This window comes from Mustela erminea, chromosome 5 (genome assembly GCF_009829155.1).
Source record: "Mustela erminea isolate mMusErm1 chromosome 5, mMusErm1.Pri, whole genome shotgun sequence".
Lineage (NCBI taxonomy): Eukaryota > Metazoa > Chordata > Mammalia > Carnivora > Mustelidae > Mustela > Mustela erminea.
Window position 1 is genome coordinate 98,720,900 of NC_045618.1, and position 17,191 is coordinate 98,738,090.

General features: G+C 40.6%; 1 protein-coding gene and 1 pseudogene across 3 annotated transcripts in view; one reads left to right on the forward strand and one right to left on the reverse strand.

Moving 5' to 3' along the window:
* Window positions 1–16,832, reverse strand: part of POLE2 (DNA polymerase epsilon 2, accessory subunit) — a 29,005-nt gene extending 12,173 nt beyond the window's left edge. For 2 of the 3 annotated variants that reach the window (XM_032344146.1, XM_032344145.1), the window contains exons 1-10: window positions 16,737–16,832; window positions 13,493–13,593; window positions 11,892–11,967; window positions 9,282–9,359; window positions 9,046–9,139; window positions 5,120–5,194; window positions 2,821–2,904; window positions 2,183–2,239; window positions 1,257–1,305; window positions 556–628 (exon numbers count right to left, since the gene is read on the reverse strand). In XM_032344146.1, the coding sequence (XP_032200037.1) occupies window positions 556–628; window positions 1,257–1,305; window positions 2,183–2,239; window positions 2,821–2,904; window positions 5,120–5,194; window positions 9,046–9,139; window positions 9,282–9,359; window positions 11,892–11,967; window positions 13,493–13,593; window positions 16,737–16,828 (779 nt within the window). In that variant the 5' untranslated portion in view covers window positions 16,829–16,832. The remainder of the gene's footprint in view (window positions 1–555; window positions 629–1,256; window positions 1,306–2,182; window positions 2,240–2,820; window positions 2,905–5,119; window positions 5,195–9,045; window positions 9,140–9,281; window positions 9,360–11,891; window positions 11,968–13,492; window positions 13,594–16,736) is intronic. The other variant, XM_032344147.1, reaches the window with a different exon arrangement.
* On the forward strand, window positions 11,385–11,480 carry LOC116592142 (annotated as a pseudogene).
* Window positions 16,833–17,191: the final 359 nt, after the last annotated feature.

The following is a 17,191-nucleotide window of genomic DNA, read 5'->3' on the forward strand; positions in this document are numbered from 1 at the left end:
ATGAGGTTATTTTCCCCCTCAGTGTACATAATACCATGAAAATACACTATTTGTAACACTTGAAAAGCAAACAAGTTTATTTAAATGTCCTAAAATAAATACAAAAACAGTAAGTAAATACTTAATAGGTTATATCTGAGTCTTTTAAAACTGACTAAAGCAAATATTTTAAAATAAATAATTAGCAGGTGGGGAGCCTCCCTGTAGCAAACAAAACAAGGCTTTAGAGTAACATGAGAATTATCTTCCTCTGTTTCCCTATCTCTTATTTCAGTTGAACTTCTCGTCAGCCCTATAGATAAGAGAGACAGGAAGACTAGAAATCTTTCCCATAAAAAGCCAAGGCATGGAAATGAGACTGCAAGTCATCAGGAATCAACGTGCTAGTTTTCAGTTACATACACAGCCTAGTCTGCTAACTCTCACTGTCTATTACTCTTTGCATCTGACACAAAGCCTGAGCCCTTGTAATAACTGAGATATGATATCCTATCTGACATTCACTACTGTCACAATTCCAAAATTCCCACAGAACTGCAGTCAAACATCTTATACCTAGTAGTACTAGAAGGTTCCGTGGGTGGAAATCCGAAGGCATTGACATGAAACACCTGATCTTCAAACCAACCTGAAAAAAGATAAGTAATAAATCACTTTTATTTGTCCAATTCTTCTTGTTTGAGAGGAAGAAACTGTGGGACACAAAACAAATGCTAAACTCTTGTCTCACCCTCTGTTAACTAACTATAGAATTTGCCAGTCCCATCAAGCTACATGACAGCTTCAGAGCCCAGGAGAGTCTAGTTCTATATTTAAAAAGTTACAAAACAGAAATAGATTCAGACGTAAAAGTTCCCACTTAACTTCACAATAGATGTTAGAGTACAGACAGATAAGGTACAAAGATTAGGAAATGCTTCATTTTATGACCCTATATAAAATCTGGGGTTTTTTTCCAACTTTATTAAGATGTAATCCACATGTCATTACACTTTACCCTTTAAAGTATATAATTCAGTGGTTTTTTAGTATATTCACAAGTTGTACAACCATCACCACTGATTTTGGAATATTCTTATCACCTGAAAAATAAACCCCAGGCCCATTTACCACCATGAGAGTTATTTAATGTTGTCAAAAGTATGCACTCATAAGCAATGTTCTCCCAAATTATACCATGTTCATATATTTTAACTAATGCAGAAATGCTTTTATGGTAGCATAAGGAGGACAGGAAAAAACGTATACTGACTTACCTTCTGCTAAGACAAAGCATGACTCAGTGTACAAGCCACTGTGGAACTGGTACACAACAGTTGAGGAAAATATTTCTGTGATTGAGGTGATGATAAAGTCAATACACATTCTGGGCCCAAAGGCCTATCTAAATAATAAATTCAAAGTCCTCATACTTGAAACTGAATAGATGACAGCTTAAAAAATTTTAGGTTTAAATGCCCCATGTCTGATTCTAACACGTAGTTTGGTGTAGTGACAGTATGGATCATTCTTAGCACGTTCTAAACTTCCTCGGTGATTTGTTTGGATTCTCCAAATAAGAGTGAATTAAAGATTTTCTTGTCTCTGACTAGGATTAGGTCTTGATTGCTACGTCATCGCCATATGTAAGTTACAGTGGGAACCCACATAGATTAACTTGAGAATGATATATAAGCAATATCCCCAACTCATGTAACAAAGATTTAAAAAAATAAAAATGAAGGGGCACCTGGATGGCTCAGTTGGTTAAGCATCTGCTTTTGGCTCAGGTCATGATCCCAGGGTCCTGGGATTGAGTTCCACACTGGGCTTCCTGCTCAGGGAGGAGTGTGCTTTTCTCTCTCCCTCTGCCCTTCCTCCTTGCTCATGATCTCTCTCTCTCTCTCTCTCAAATAAATAAAAATCTTTAAAAAAATTTTAAGGAGCACCTGGGTGGCTCAGTGGGTTAAAGCCTCTGCCTTCGGCTCAGGTCATGATCCCAGGACCCTGGGATCAAGTCCCGCATTGGGCTCTCTGCTCTGCAGGGAGCCTGCTTCCACCCGCTTCTCTCTCTGCCTGCCTTTCTGCCTACTTGTGATTTCTCAAATAAATAAAAATCTAAAAAAAAAAAAAAAAAATTTAAAAAAAACTATCATCAATCTCAATAAAGAAAACCTTAAATCAAATAAATAATGAAGGATATAGCTTTACTAAGATCCAGTTGTACTGTTCCTGTAGGATCTTCCAGAAAAAATTTTCCCTAAAAAAGTTAAAAGAAGTATGTCCACATTTACATAAAAATGAATACTAGGTCAAAATAATTAAAATACAACACTGACAACAGAACATAGTAGAGTATAGTGGATTTTTAAAAATGAGCAATTCCTGGTCTAGGCATTTCCATTTGCTAGTCCGGTCACCTCAGATTCATCACCTGATAGCCTCTCCCAGGTATGTGGAAACCACTGCAAATTCAGAGAGGGCAAGAGGAGCGCTGGCAGGCTGCCCAGCGGGCCTCCTGAGAGAGTCAACAGTGTCTCTCCCTGAGGGACCAGGATGTGGTCTGCAGCCCTGCTTGTTCACAACCTCCATCCTCCCGGCTCAACCAGAGGTCACTGGGGACTACTTTTGAACCACGCTAATGGGTGGCCGTTATGAGACACTCCTTCCTGATGTCTCCTCAGGAAGCTGAACATGGAGGCAAAGGCTATTTGCTAACAGAGGAAGGAGCCTTCCACGAGGAGTGTGGCCCTGTACCTCTGCAGGAACGCCATAGTAACTGGCACTTCATCGGTCCCGAGGTTGAAAACAATAGTCGGATGCTTACTAAGTTTAACTCACCTCTTTTAACTGGGTTATCATTCCAAGAACAATCACATCTCCAATTTTGGTCGTACTGCCCAAGAGGGTTTCTACTGTTTTAAGCTTAAAATAAGACAAAATAAATTCTTAAAATTTTTTGAAGAAACCAATCTTTTTATAAATAAGAAAGTTTTCAATGCAAATTTTAGTATTTATACCTACTTAACAGTAAAAAATAAAATAAAACTCAGAAAATAGAATTTATCCTATAAAAAGCTAAAATACCAACTCAGGCACTTAACAATGACTCAAGCCTCATGCCATACTACAGCAGGTTTCCCCTTATCTACAGTTTCACTTTTTGTGATTTCAGTTACCCTCTGTCAACTGTGGCCCAGGAGCAGATGGTCCTTCTGATGAATTGTCAGAAGGTGAGTAGTCCTCTAAAGTTACATCATAATGTTTACAACATTCGCCTCACTTTATCTCAACATGTAGACATTTTATCATCTCACATCATCACAAGAAGGGTGAGTACAGTACAATAAGATATTTTGACAGGGACCACATTCACATAATTATTACAGTATATTGTTATAATTGTTCTGTTAATTATTGTTGTGAATCTCTTCCTATGCCTAATTTATGAGTTAAGCTTTATCACAGATGTATGTATAGGAAAAAAACATGGTATATACAGGTTGTGGTACTATCTGTGGTTTGAGGCATCCACTGGGAGTCTTAGAACATTTTACCTATGGATAGATAGAACATTTTACCTATGGACTGGAGGAGTAAATAATTCATTTTACCTATGGATAATGATAAAGTGCATTTACCTTTAAAATGTAGAAAAGAGTTTTATTCATTTAACTAGTACCTCTTGCAAATTAGAAGGCTGTTTAAAAAGTTATATTAGTATTTTGAAAGGTTGTCACTATTATTTACGTTCTCAATCTGACTATTATGCTGGGCGTGGACGTTTTAAGATTCACTCTCTCAGTCTTTTTTTTTTTTTTTTTTTTTTTTTTTTTTTTTAAGATTTTATTTATTTTTCAGAGACAGAGGGAGAGAGCGCGAGCGAGCACAGGCAGACAGAGAGGCAGGCAGAGGCAGAGGGAGAAGCAGGCTCCCTGCCGAGCAAGGAGCCCGATGTGGGACTCGATCCCAGGACCCTGGGATCATGACCTGAGCCGAAGGCAGCTGCTTAACCAACTGAGCCACCCAGGCGTCCCAACACTCTCTCAGTCTTAATCTTGCAGAACAAACTGAGAGTTGCTGGAGGTCGGAGGGTTGGGAGAGGGTGGTGGGGTTATGGACATTGGGGAGGGTATGTGCTATGGTGAGTGCTATGAAGTGTGTAAACCTGGAGATTCAGAGACCTGTACCCCTGGGGCTAAAAATACATTATATATTTATAAAAAAATTTTTTAATTTAAAGAAAAAAAAAGACTCTCTCTCTCTCTCTCTCTCCACCTCCCTCTGCCCCTCCCCTCCATGCCCTCTTCCTCCTTAAGCAGGGCAGGGCCGGGGGGAACCTTCCAGATGCCTTTCTTTTCTTTTCCTTTTTTTTTTTTTAAAGATTTATTTATTTATTTGAGAGAGTGGGAAGGAGAGAGAGACTGAGGGAGGGAGGGGCAGAGGGAGAGGGAGAGAGTCCCAAGCAGACTCCATGCTGAGCTAAGCCCAGAGCCCAACAGAGGGCTGGACCCCACAAACCCTGACAGTGACTATGTATGTTGCTGAAATGAAAGGGAACAAAGGGTATAGGAGTTTAAAAGTGGGAGGAGTGCATGTGACAGAAAACATTCTCCCATCACCCCTGTGGCCTGTCTGTGCCATCTCATTTATCTTGTAATTGTTATTTCCTTACTGCCTTAAGTAAACTTTTCACTTTAAGGGATAAAGCACGTTTTAGCTAAGTGTGTCGTGGTCACTAGAGGGATGGGCTGGAACAAAGACCAGGATTTTGGAGTCTGAGTGAGGGGAGAAATGTTAATGTTGATAGTTGATCAGAAAGCCAATATCATATCCAGCAAATAGACCAAGAGGATTAGGGATCTGTGTTAGTGGCCCTGACAGTGGCCAGAGACTGTCTGGGGGCTACCATCATCTCAGGGCCTGTCCCAAAGAAGGGAGTGGTAGCTTCTATTAGAGATTTGTAGCACCCAGGACCCAGGGCATGGACTTTATTAACAGTGAGCATGCACAGGTCAGTTAGTTGGTTAAACAGTTACCGGTGATTCATTTTCATTTAAATTTTAATAAATTAGAATTAAGCAATAAATATTTAACTTGTATAGTTATACCCCCTAAACAATTAGGGTAATGTTCTAACCTGGAATTTGCTTCCGGTTTCATCAGGGTAAGAACCTATCACTGGAGGAGTAAATAATTCATGTCTGTGGGTCCTCTATAAAAAAAGAAAGATTCACATGAATTACTGAATCATACATTTTAAACTAAAATTCATCAAAATAAAAATTTAAAATTCATTAAAGTAATACTCTGACAAAACACTGTCCTTAACTAATGTTACTACTGCCTATTCTCAACAAATCTGAAAGCCCACATATTTTAATATAAAATACTTAGCAATGTAATTTTGAAATTTAAAAAGTATTTATTTATTTATTTATTTGTTTATTTATTTATTCATTTTTAAGAAAAATCTCTATTTGTGCAGCTGGCAGCAGTGCACTCTCGGCTGAGGATATAAGGACAACAAACCAAGTGCCTTCCTGAGGGCACGGGGTTTGTGAGAGAGAAAAGTCAAGGGCCACCATACAACAAAGGACCCCAGGCAGAAGGGGGCACTTAATGAGACCATAATGATAAATAAGACTTTGCTAGTAAGAAACCAAAAGAGGCTGAGACAAGACATTTCAGGAGGAGGAAGGGATGTGTCACAAGAAAGAGTTACAAGAGTAAAAGAATACTTGGAAGTGATGCCAAGTTTAGTAGAGTTGGCTCATGAGGTGTACAAAGCAGTGTCAGACAAGGTAGGAGATGAGTTGGAGCCTCTGTTTGGGGAACCATCCCCCCACCCCACTGTGGTCCACATAGTTTAGGCAGGGCTGGTGTCCGCTTCCCTTCCTAGAAACTGGCCACTAAGACCTAATCAATCAAAGTACACCACCCCTTAGCCAGTGAATGGTTCAGTGTTGACAACTGCCATAAGCTAAGAGCTGCTAAGAAACTGTTGCTAGAACTATTGGAAGAGGGCAGCTCCCTCTCCAAGTGCTGCTGAGGCTATAGCGGCCTCTGTCATCTCATTGGGAGAACTTGTTTGAAAGTAAAATCAATTTTTAAAAATTGCTGGGTGATGGAAAGAAGTAGATACCTCATGACGTGGAAGATCCTGGACCCAGCCATGCTTGAAACTGGTGGAACTCTAGACCTCTCCAAAGGCCAATAAATGCCTCTTTCTGTTTTAGTTGGTTTGAGTTTCTGTAATCTCCAGTAAAAGAGCCCTGACAGTATGGACTTTCTATGCCAAGCGGGAAGTTTTTGTATAGACATTGGAAAACAAAGATATTGAAAGTGGGATAATAATAAAATCAGATTTGCTTTCAGAGAGATAACTGCAATAAATATGTGAATAAATAAATAATTAAATTATCTATTCCACAGATAAGAATAAATGGGGCTCAGAAGGGATAAGTCACACACCCAAAATAATATAATGGGCTTTAAAATGTAATTTTTAAGGGGTGCCTGGGTGGCTAGGTCTGTTAAGCGTCTGACTCTTGATTTCAGCTCAGGTCATGATCTCAGGGTCGTGAGATGGAGTGCAGAAAGGAAAAAGAAATGCAGTATCTGCTTGAGCATCTTGTCTATGTTAAACACTGTGCCAAATGTGGCAGAGAAAATAAAAAGGAGTGTCTGATAACAGGGTAAACACCCAAAATGCAAGGCAGGGTTAACTCCAGTAAATGCTGTAGGAGACATACTGACATAGTCACTGGTTTAAAGCAGGAAGAGATTGCATCCAATTGATCACGAAGAGGTTCAGAAAAGAGGAGGAATTTAAGAAGGCCCTTCCAAATTAGGAAGATTTCAGCAGCACAGAAAAGAGGGAAGAGCAATCCAGAGTGAATAGTATAAGCAAAGTTACAGAAGAAGAAGAAATGAACAATAATTCTGTATTTCCTTCTTTATTCCAGCACAGAGGAACTTCTAGAGGAAAAGTAGAGAGCTGGCCAAAAACATGCAGCAGGAGGATCTCAACCACTAAGTATGATCTGTATTTAATTCAATAGGCAGTAAGCCTCTCTTTTGAAAGATTTCTGTGCAAAATCATGACAATACCAGAGCTTCATGTCAGGAAGACTGATCTAGCAACATCATGTAGGTGATGGAAGCAGGAGAGAATAGGCATCCCTCGTGCTCACCCTCTTCATCCTTTTTTGGGGATTCCTCCCACTGCCCATCCTTTCCTTGAAATCTTCTTCTGCTTCTGCCATCTAACACCATCCTGGCCTGGCTCCCCAGTTCTCTCCTCTTCCGTTCAGCCACTGCCTCCCTATGGCTGCCTCTCTTTCTCAGAGGGTCTACTGGTCTACTCCATTTCCTCCTCTCCTCTGCAGATCCCCCTAAATCTCTCTCTCTGCCCAGACCTCTTTCTTCAGCTCTAGGTATGCTTTTCACCTGATATCCCACTGGTAACCTTAACTCAAATGTTTGAAACAGAATCTGAGTCATCTGCATCATCTTCCCCAAACATTCCCTTTTTCTTATTTGTTAACATATTATTCCACTGTCCTACTCTCTTGGACTTACTACCTTCATCATCTGAGTCTTCGCTCTCTCCCTTCTTCTTCACATGCACTCAGTCACCATGAATAATGGCTTCCACTGCTCTGGTGCGGTCCCCTGTCTACAACCCTTGCCACTTCTCCCCACAGCTGTCATTCCTAGCAAGACTAATACAACGGACTCCCTAAAGTCTTCTCTCACATTCTTTTTTTTTTTTTAAGATTTTTATTTATTTATTGGACAGACTGAGATCACAACTAGGCAGAGAGGCAGGCAGAGAGAGAGAGGAGGAAGCAGGCTCCCCGCTGAGCAGGGAGCCCGATGCGGGACTCGATCCCAGGACCCCGGGATCATGACCTGAGCCGAAGGCAGAGGCTTTAACCCACTGAGCCACCCAAGCGCCCTTCTCTCACATTCTTAATGCATCCCAAAATCTGCTGGGAAAGAAGTGCTCACAAAACCCAACTGTGACTGGGTCTCTCTCTGATATTCCAAGGTTCCTTGTACAAAGAAACCAGAGTCCCAGCTGCCAAGAGTAGCATCCAAGGTGCTCCCACAATCTAGCTCCCACTTGCTTTCCAAACCTATCTCTCCCATACTACTCTTCTTCATGAGCCTTCTTCTACACACAGAAAGGACCACCTTCTCATCATTTTTGGAAGACTCCACTCTTTCCCTCTGTTGTCTTTCTTCACACTGTTAGCACCACCTTTTCACCCTTTCCACGAGACCAAATAGGCAAGGCCCATGTCAAATGCCATCATTTCCCTGAAAGCTTCTCTGCTGTTCCCAAAGAATACATTCTGCTTGTATCTCTTTTACAGCACATACAAAATTCTACTTTATATTTTGTTCATGCAAAGGTCTTTAAAGTCGCAGACTGGAAGCTGCTAGAAGCTAGTATAGTGCTATAGGCAAAGGATGGGCTCCCGTGTCGGACACACTGGATTCGAATCCTGTCTATACTTACTATATGTGATCTTCGGTCAAATTTTTAAATTTAAGTCTCAGTTCTTCATCTGTAAAATGAGGATAATAGTAGGGCACCTCGGTGGCTCCGTTGGCTAAGCGTCTGCCTTTGGCTTAGGTCATGATCCAGATCAGCCCCACTTCTCCCTCTGCCTCTGCCTCTGCTCACCCACCCCCCACCCCCTTGTGCTCACTCGCTCTCTCTCAAATAAATAATATTTTTTTAAAATAATGGGAAAATGAGGATAATAGCATCTATACATACACTGACACTGCAATGATTATAAGAGGTAAGTATGTCCATAACATGCTAAACACAGCGCTCGGCGCATTAAAAGTAGATAGTAAATGATAGCTGCTATTTTTATCATCACAAAAACAACTGTTTTTATTTCTGTATCCCCCATACGTTTTCAAACCTAGAGAGTCCAGTAAGAGTCTATTGGATGACAAGCGCTGGACTACAAAATTCTATCCTTTAATTAACACTGAGTCTTACCTAAGCTTCAACAGTCTCATTTTCCCCTCTCAGCTTACCTGATGCAAAATGGTATATCGTTCACGAAACAGCTCTGCTTTATCTCTTGCTGTTCCAAATAAATTTGGGGCAGGGTGGTTGGTCATTAATAGACTAGAAAAAAAGAAATGCCTATTTGTAACTATCACAATACACAAAGGTGGGCCAAAAATGAATCATGGACTATATGCCTTCTGAGAAAAATGTACATCGGAACATCTGACATTAGCTTAAAATCAACAGATGGTATACTTACGGAAGAAATTTTTTTCTTTCTGAACTGTACACAAAGCGTGGAATATCAAATGCTCCTATGATATTGAAAATATGTTCTCTGAAAAACAGTCCACAAAAACAGACTTGAGTTACTAAAACATAAGAATCTTAAGTGAACATAAAAACTTGTATTATAATCTTATGGTATGCGAATGTACTTTCCACAGGTCATATACAAAATTTCTTGGAGTCTCATAATATGGGGATAAAATTTTCCTCTCAGAGACAAGAAAGTATTGCCAACACTCTCAAGCAAAAATAATAATAATAATCAAGTTAACTTCTAATTAAGAATGTCACCTATTGGGGTGCCTGGGTGGCACAGTGGGTTAAATTATTAAATATTATTTAAAATACAATTAATTTCCAACATGTTTTTAATCTAAAATATTATGCAAAATATTTAAATTATTAAATATTACTTAAAAATACGATTCATTTCCAACAAGTTTTTAATCCAAAATATTATGCAAAAACCAAGTATAAAATAGAAAAGAACCCTCAAAATACTGGCCATATCCTTGACACAGTGTTAGAGAAAGAAATTCAACAAAATAATTTACTTTCAGACATTGTTAATAAGTAACCATGTTTGAACCAAATTTTTAAAAAATTCACAGCACTATTGCATAAATATTCCAATCTAACAAATCTTCCCTAAAATTTTATCTGTTTATCTCCGGGACTGATTATGGTCAAAAATGTTCTTGCTACTCTGGTGGTAACATTTAGTAGAGATAGCAGAGAAACAGTGGACTTGAAGAAAACCTAGATTCCACATACTGTTCCACCATTTTTAGTGGGTCAATCTTGACAGGTTATTTGACTTCTCATGCCACTTCTTCATCTATAAAAACAAAAGCCTCTCTTATGCTATAATATAATAATTTCCTGACAATTGAAATTGCAAAGACTGTTCACCATTCAGTCCCACTGGACCTCTGCATTGGCTAACTGTGGCATATAAAGAGTTAGAAAGAAACGACGGTTAACTTTAATGCGTACTTATGATTAAAATCTTTCCACTTCGATATAGTCATTTTGAATTTCTACTGATGGCTTTAGGGGTATGTCATCGTACCCTAGTATCTTAAATAATGAGTCTGCAAGGTTAAAATTAAAATTGCTCAATTTCTCAGGGCACCCGGGTGGTGGCTCAGTCTAAGCGTCTACCTTCGGCTCAGGTCATGATCTCAGCATCCTGGGATCAAGCCCCATATAGGGCTCCCTGCTCAGTGGGGAGTCTGCTTCTCCCTCTGCCTCTGCCTGCCTCTCCCCCTACTTGTACTCACTCTCTCTCTTTCTGTCAAATAAATAAAATCTTTTAAATAAATAAATAAATATTCCTCAATTTCTCTATTTTCTTAGCAGCTCTAATATGGTAATGACTCCTGTCAATTATCCCCATTGCCCCAAAGAGGGAAAAACTATTAAAGCTAATACTCTCTGTCCATTTTTCCAGTTTCCTCTCAGTTAAACCCTGTGAATTTGGGAAGAAGTATCCTATTCAAAAGAGGAAAAGAAAGAGGGACACTTGGGGGCACCTGGGTGGCTCAGTTGGTTAAACCAGTGCCTTCCACTCATGTCATGGTCCCGGAGTCCCAGGATAAAGTCCTGCATCGGGCTCCCAGCTCCGCCTTCTCCCCTCTCATGCTCTCTCTCTCTCTCTCTCAAATAAATAAATAAATAAAAATCTTTAAAAAAAAAAGGGGGGGGGAACATCTGGAAATGAAACCCAAAAAAATTATTCCCATATAAATTCCTAAATTCTCATAGCATGAGTTACTGGAAAGTATCATAAACTACGGTTCTACCCTCTCTGCCACTGACCATGGGACCCAACATAAGCTGCTGAACTTCTTTGAACCCTACACTTTCCTAAGAGCAAAAGCAAAGTATACTTCTGAAAATTCAATTTATTGGAAGCATACAGAATATAAACTCAGATCCAACGGGTAGTGGCAAAAGTTACTAATGGTATAAACAACACTGTAATCTCAGATCTCCAGGAAAAAAATAGTAAAGATCAGTCACTTAATGAGGTTTATAATGCAAGCTATCTCTTAAAAGAAAAACACTAAGAGTGCTCGCTTCAGCAGCACATATACTAAAATTGCAACGATTAGCATGGCCCCTGTGCAAGGATGATACACAAATTCGTGACACATTCCATATTTTTGATCTCATTGATACGAGGAATTTGAGAAACAAGACAGAGGATCATAGGGGAAGGGAGGGGAAAATGAAACAAGATGAAACCAGAGAGGGAGACAAGCCATAAGAGACCCTTAATATCAGGAAACAAACAGGGTTGCTGGAGGGGAGGGGCAAGGAAGGATGTGGGGCTGGGTTATGGACATTGGGGAGGGTATGTGCTATGGTGAGTGCTGTGAATTAAGACTGATGAATCACAGACCTGTACCCCTGAGACAAATAATACATTATATGTTAATTTTTAAAAAAAGGAAAGAAAGAAACACTCAGAAATAACCACTGTAGAAAGGCTGATCACTAATTCTTTCCCCAAGAAAATCATTTAAAATAAGCACTTCATATTGCCAGCAGGGGGAAGTTCATTTTATCCACATACATAGTTTCATCTACAGACTGACTGCATTCCTGGACCGCCGCTTCTACCACTGACCGTTCAATCATGTTTGATGACACTGAAAAGAGAATTTCAAAGTTCAATTTTAGAAACAGGCATAAAAATTACTTATTTCCACAGATAGCTCTTTTCCTAAAAATAATCTGCAAAGACTAACCCTGAGATTCTCATTACATAGTTTTTAGGACAAAAAAAGGGTTAGGTCAGAACAATAACAGAAGCCATATCTCAAAAACCTTCATCTTTTTACACTCAAATACACTTGTAATATCCTAATACACAGCCAAATGCCTTACTTTTCTAAAGACTGTCTAATAATATAAATTCAGTTGTATAAACACTTACAGAAGTCTTTATATGTAAGGTTAGTTGCATTAGTAGAACTTTCCAGCACCAATGCTGTGTTTCCACAGGCATGATAGTAACAGATGTAACAGCTACCACTTCTTAAGCCCTTACTAAATGTGTGACACTACGCTCAGTACTTCACAAGCATTATGCCATTAGATTAGATATCCTTACAGATAAGTTGTTGTTCATATGCTAATATCGTAAAGGGGAGGAAGTATAACTTTGAGAGACTGAATAAATTCCCCAAGAACACAGCTAGAAAGTATAGATGGCCAGCCTGATTCCAGAGTGGACACCCTTGAACGATTTGCTATGTTCTCAGGTAAGACACTATGCACCATCTTAAAGGAATATATACTACTTTCTCATAAGTAATAATTTTCTAAATTTTCAACTATAAAGCAGTTTTTAAATGCAAAGGTATATTTAATATTCTGCCTTTACAACTGAAAATAAGACGTAACAGTAATTTCTCGTCTATCATGGAATGTATGTCTTCCTACATAATCGAAGAAACTAGATCAATATAATGCCTGAGAGCAAGCCACACTTGCTTCTGTCCCTCAGTGCTCTAGAAACACTGGATGTTTGCGCCTAGAAGAAGAGCATTCCTCCTTTGTAGGTCCATGTTTGTGGTAAAAGGTTAAATATTTAATAAAAAGATCCCTTGAGAAAGGCTGAAGCCAGAAGGGAGAATTAGCCCTGCTCATTTATTCTTTTTCCCCCCAAAATTTTTAGGAGTTCCAAACCTAAGTAAGACAAAGTAGTAGGGGGACGCCTGAGGGCTCAGTCAGTTAAGTGTCTGCCTTTGGCTGAAGTCATGATCCACATCAGGCTGCTTCTCCCTCTGCCTGCCTTTCCCCTTGTTTGTGCTTGCGTTCTTTCTTGCTCTCTCTTTGACAAATAAATAAATAAAATCTTAAAAAAAAAAAAAAGACAAAGTAGTAGGTATGCAGAGAGACAAAAGTGACTGTAAGGATCAGATCAAAAGTGCAGGACAGCTAGCCGAGACAGCTCCATGAGAGGAAAGAACTTTAAGAGTCTCTGGGGAAAGTCCTGAAGTTGCAATGGAACTAGAAGTTACCCCTTGGGAAGAAGTGCTACCATGGGTATGTCTCATAACCCTGTAATATCTTCATATGGAATCCTCAACTTCCACTGAAATCTATAAATGTAATCGAGGATATAGAACTATATTAACAATTTAAGAGCTATCAGAGAATGTCACTTACACGGTTGCTTTTCAACAGCATCGATGATCTTTTCCAGTGCATCTTCAAGCTCTACTTCACTGATAGACTCAAGAGCTTCTGTGAGGTACTTAATGGCTTCCCTGAATGGAAAGAAAAGATATGGCAGGCCACTGGTCACCGAGGCTCAAAGTTTTATGCCCAAAACTGACAAACACTCATCAATGTGTCATTGAAACTAAAATCTATTCACTCTTCACTGCAAGCAGTACTCACCTCTCCACTCCTTTCTGAACAAATTCTTCCATTTCTCCCCAGCCAACATAACCATTTTTAAAGCCCCAAATCACATCTTTTTTGAGGAAGGCTTTCTAGACCTGCTGCAACCTCTCCTCCCTTATGAATTGTTAAAATTCCTATACACCTCAGATCTGACACATCACAATAGCTTTGTACCTTACATTTACGGCAGGACTTCATTTGCTTCAATGTCCTGAACATAACAGACACTTAAGTATATATTTATTGGTTTGCTGATGCATTTACTTAAAGTAAATTATAGTAATTTCATTGTTGTTTTCATTCTTAAAATTAGAAAATTAGACTAGGAAAAAAACTATGATATATGAATATAGTCATAGAAGCAACACTCATTGAAATCACAAGAATCCCTCTGCTCCAAAAGAACCCAGTAAGACCAAACTTTAAAAAAAAAAAAAAAAAACCCACATGAATCCCTGATTTAAATACCTATAGGGCTCAGAATGAACACTGTCTAAACAATCAACTAATTGCATGCCATTCTGTTTGTAGCATACAACTTCAACTTAACGTTATTGTTATTGTCATCACACTAATTGTTCTTAACTTGGGTTGCTCAGTGATTGTTTCATGTGTGGGTATCACAACTCTCCAATTTATCATGGATGATGCTCTTTGGAAACTAGAATTGTGCCATCCTCTGGCAGAGTGCCAAGCATCCTGAAGGTGGTCCACAGATATTTGGTGAGTCCCAAAAACCACACACATTTTGGGTGAATGGTGGGACAGCTCTTAGGATACAGGATCTTGCCCCTGGCAAATCTCCTTAGGCTCCTCCAGTGGTCTTCTGCCTCAGGGCCTTTATATTGTCATTTCTCCTCGCTCTTTTCTTCACCTACTCAAGTCCTGTTCATCCTTGAACAGTCAGCTCAAACCACTTCTTTAATGAAGTCCTTCTTTAATTCTAGAGTAGTTACAATGTTATACATTACCAGAGCACTTCTTTCTTGGGATCCTTTTCACAACTGAAACTAAATAACTATGAACTACTTAATATCCATGGTAGACAGAATTCTAAAACAACCCCTAATAATCCATGCCTCCTGGTATTCACAACCATGTGCAGCCCTTCGCCTTGAGTATGGGCTGGACCTAGTAACTTGCTTCTAACAATAGACTATAGTAGAAGTAATGGAGCATTTTCCTGTACTGTAATTTTAAAAGTAAAACTTTTAAAACAAGATATTACTTCCTTGGTTAAGTTACAGAAGACTGTGACTTCTGACTTACTCTTTCTTTTGCTGGCTTTGATGAAGGAATCTGCCATGTTGGAGAGGACCACATGGCAAGGAACTGAAGGTGGCCTCCAACCAATAGCTAGCAAGGACTGAGGCCCAAGTCCAAGAGTGCTGGCAGAACTGAATCCTGCCAACCACTGAATGAACTTGGAAGCAAATCCTGCCCAACAGACATTTGAGATGACCCCATCTTAATTGCAGCTTTATGAGAGACCTTGAAGCTAAGAGAACCCAGCTAAGGGGCACCTGGGTGGCTCAGTGGGTTAAAGCCTCTGCCTTCAGCTCAGGTCATGATCCCAGGCTCAGGTCCCCATCCCAGGGTCCTGGAATTGAGCACCGCATCATGCATCATCGCATCATGCATCATATATATAGGGCTCTCTGCTCAGCAGGGAACCTGCTTCCTTCTCTCTCTTTGCCTGCTTCTCTGCCTACTTGTGATCTCTGTCAAAAAAAAAAAAAAAAAAAAAAAAAAGAACCCAGCTAAGCCTGCCTGAATTCCTGGCCAACAGAAAAAGTGAGATAATAAAGAGTGTGCTGTTTTCAACCTCTAAATCTCTAAATTTTGGGGTAATCTGTTACACAGCAATAAATAAATAATACGCTATCTGTTCCCCAAGCTCCACAGTGTCTTCCTCTCTTGTACTCCTTGCCTCAGCACAGTGATCTTAGGATGGACCAAACCCTGTAAAGCTATACACGATCTGGCCCAGATCCTGTGTAGACAGGATTTCAGCATATTTCTGACTAAATTAGTTGATGAATGACAGCTGAGTATTAGGTCAAATTCTAAGAGAAAGAAACGTTAATTGATCAACTGCTCATATCTGCAAAATGTTAGGGATCAAATGAACAAAATTCATTATTTTCTCCCAGGGCATATCCACTCCTGCCCTTGTTCACCGCTAAACCAAAAGCAAAGTTAAAAGGCTCATAAAACTCATTATTTCAAAAACAAACCAAAAAACTCTCCACACACTGGCAAATGCAGTCATAACCTGGGACAAAAAAAGGTATATTCCATCCAGCAGGTATTTAAATATGTATCGAAAAAATACTGTATTCTAAAAAACAAAACAGATTCAGTGAGAAAAATCTTAGAAAAGTGAGTTCTGTAAGTACAGGAAAACATGATTACGGCCAGAAAACCTATCAAATAAGTTCTAAAGGGAATGTTTAAGGGGGAAGAGGAGGATCTAGGAATGTGCTTCAAACTTACCCACTTTTTAACTCACTCTCTAGGAATTCTCGCTCAGGAATAATACCTGACCCAAATTTGAGAAAGGGGAGGGCTCACAATTTTCACAAAATAAGGTATATTTATATACACGCATATGGGCTTTCCCACGTCCCTCAACTGATGATTCACAAACAACGTGAAGTCGCTCTGTTATTACCCCCATTTTGCTAAGGCATAGACTTGGGGGAGGGGGAGCTGAGAAATGCCTAAGTCGCAGTGCCAATAAACCGCTGCCGCGACACAGACCGCCGCTTCTCCGGCTCCACGGGCCACATGCTGGAGGAGAGCCACATCCCACCTGGGAGAAACGTTTTCGACTCGGGGAAATCTAAGAAGGAATCGCAGCCTTTAGACCCTGCCAGATCAATATCACTTCTTCAAGTTTTTCAAGGGTCTCTGAGATTGAAGGCCAAGCCGCCTACGGGCGCTCGGCGCGGTCGCCTGGCCCTGGCTCTCCCGTCTCGTAAATTGCCCCGGGAAGACTCACCCCCGGAGCAGCAAGCCGCGCAGCTTGAAGGCAGAGACCGCCCGGCTACGAAGCCGCTCCGGCGCCATGTTCGCGTTTTGGCGCCACGGCATCGGCCCCGCCCCTTCCCGTGTTTGCTCCGCCCCCTTCGCCTCCCTATCCGCGCCCCGGCTCGCCCGGCCCCTGACCCCGCCCAGGCTGGGAACCCTCAAGTTCCGCCGCTGTCCCGGCTCCGCGGCTGAGAGCTCCCAGTCGCGGGTGCCTGCCTGGTCGGCTGTAGCCCGCGGTCTTGTGGGCTAAAGGGGGAAACGACACCGCACTCTTTTTTGGCCGGGAGGCTGGAGAGCGAAAGCGTCCTAACCTGGTGTCTGGTAGGGAATGCATTTCCCTATCCCAAGCGCGTCCCTGCCCTACCGTCACATTTTCCGGGACTCCCGTCCGGCTCAGACCCGGGGGCCCCTATGTACTCCTGTTCT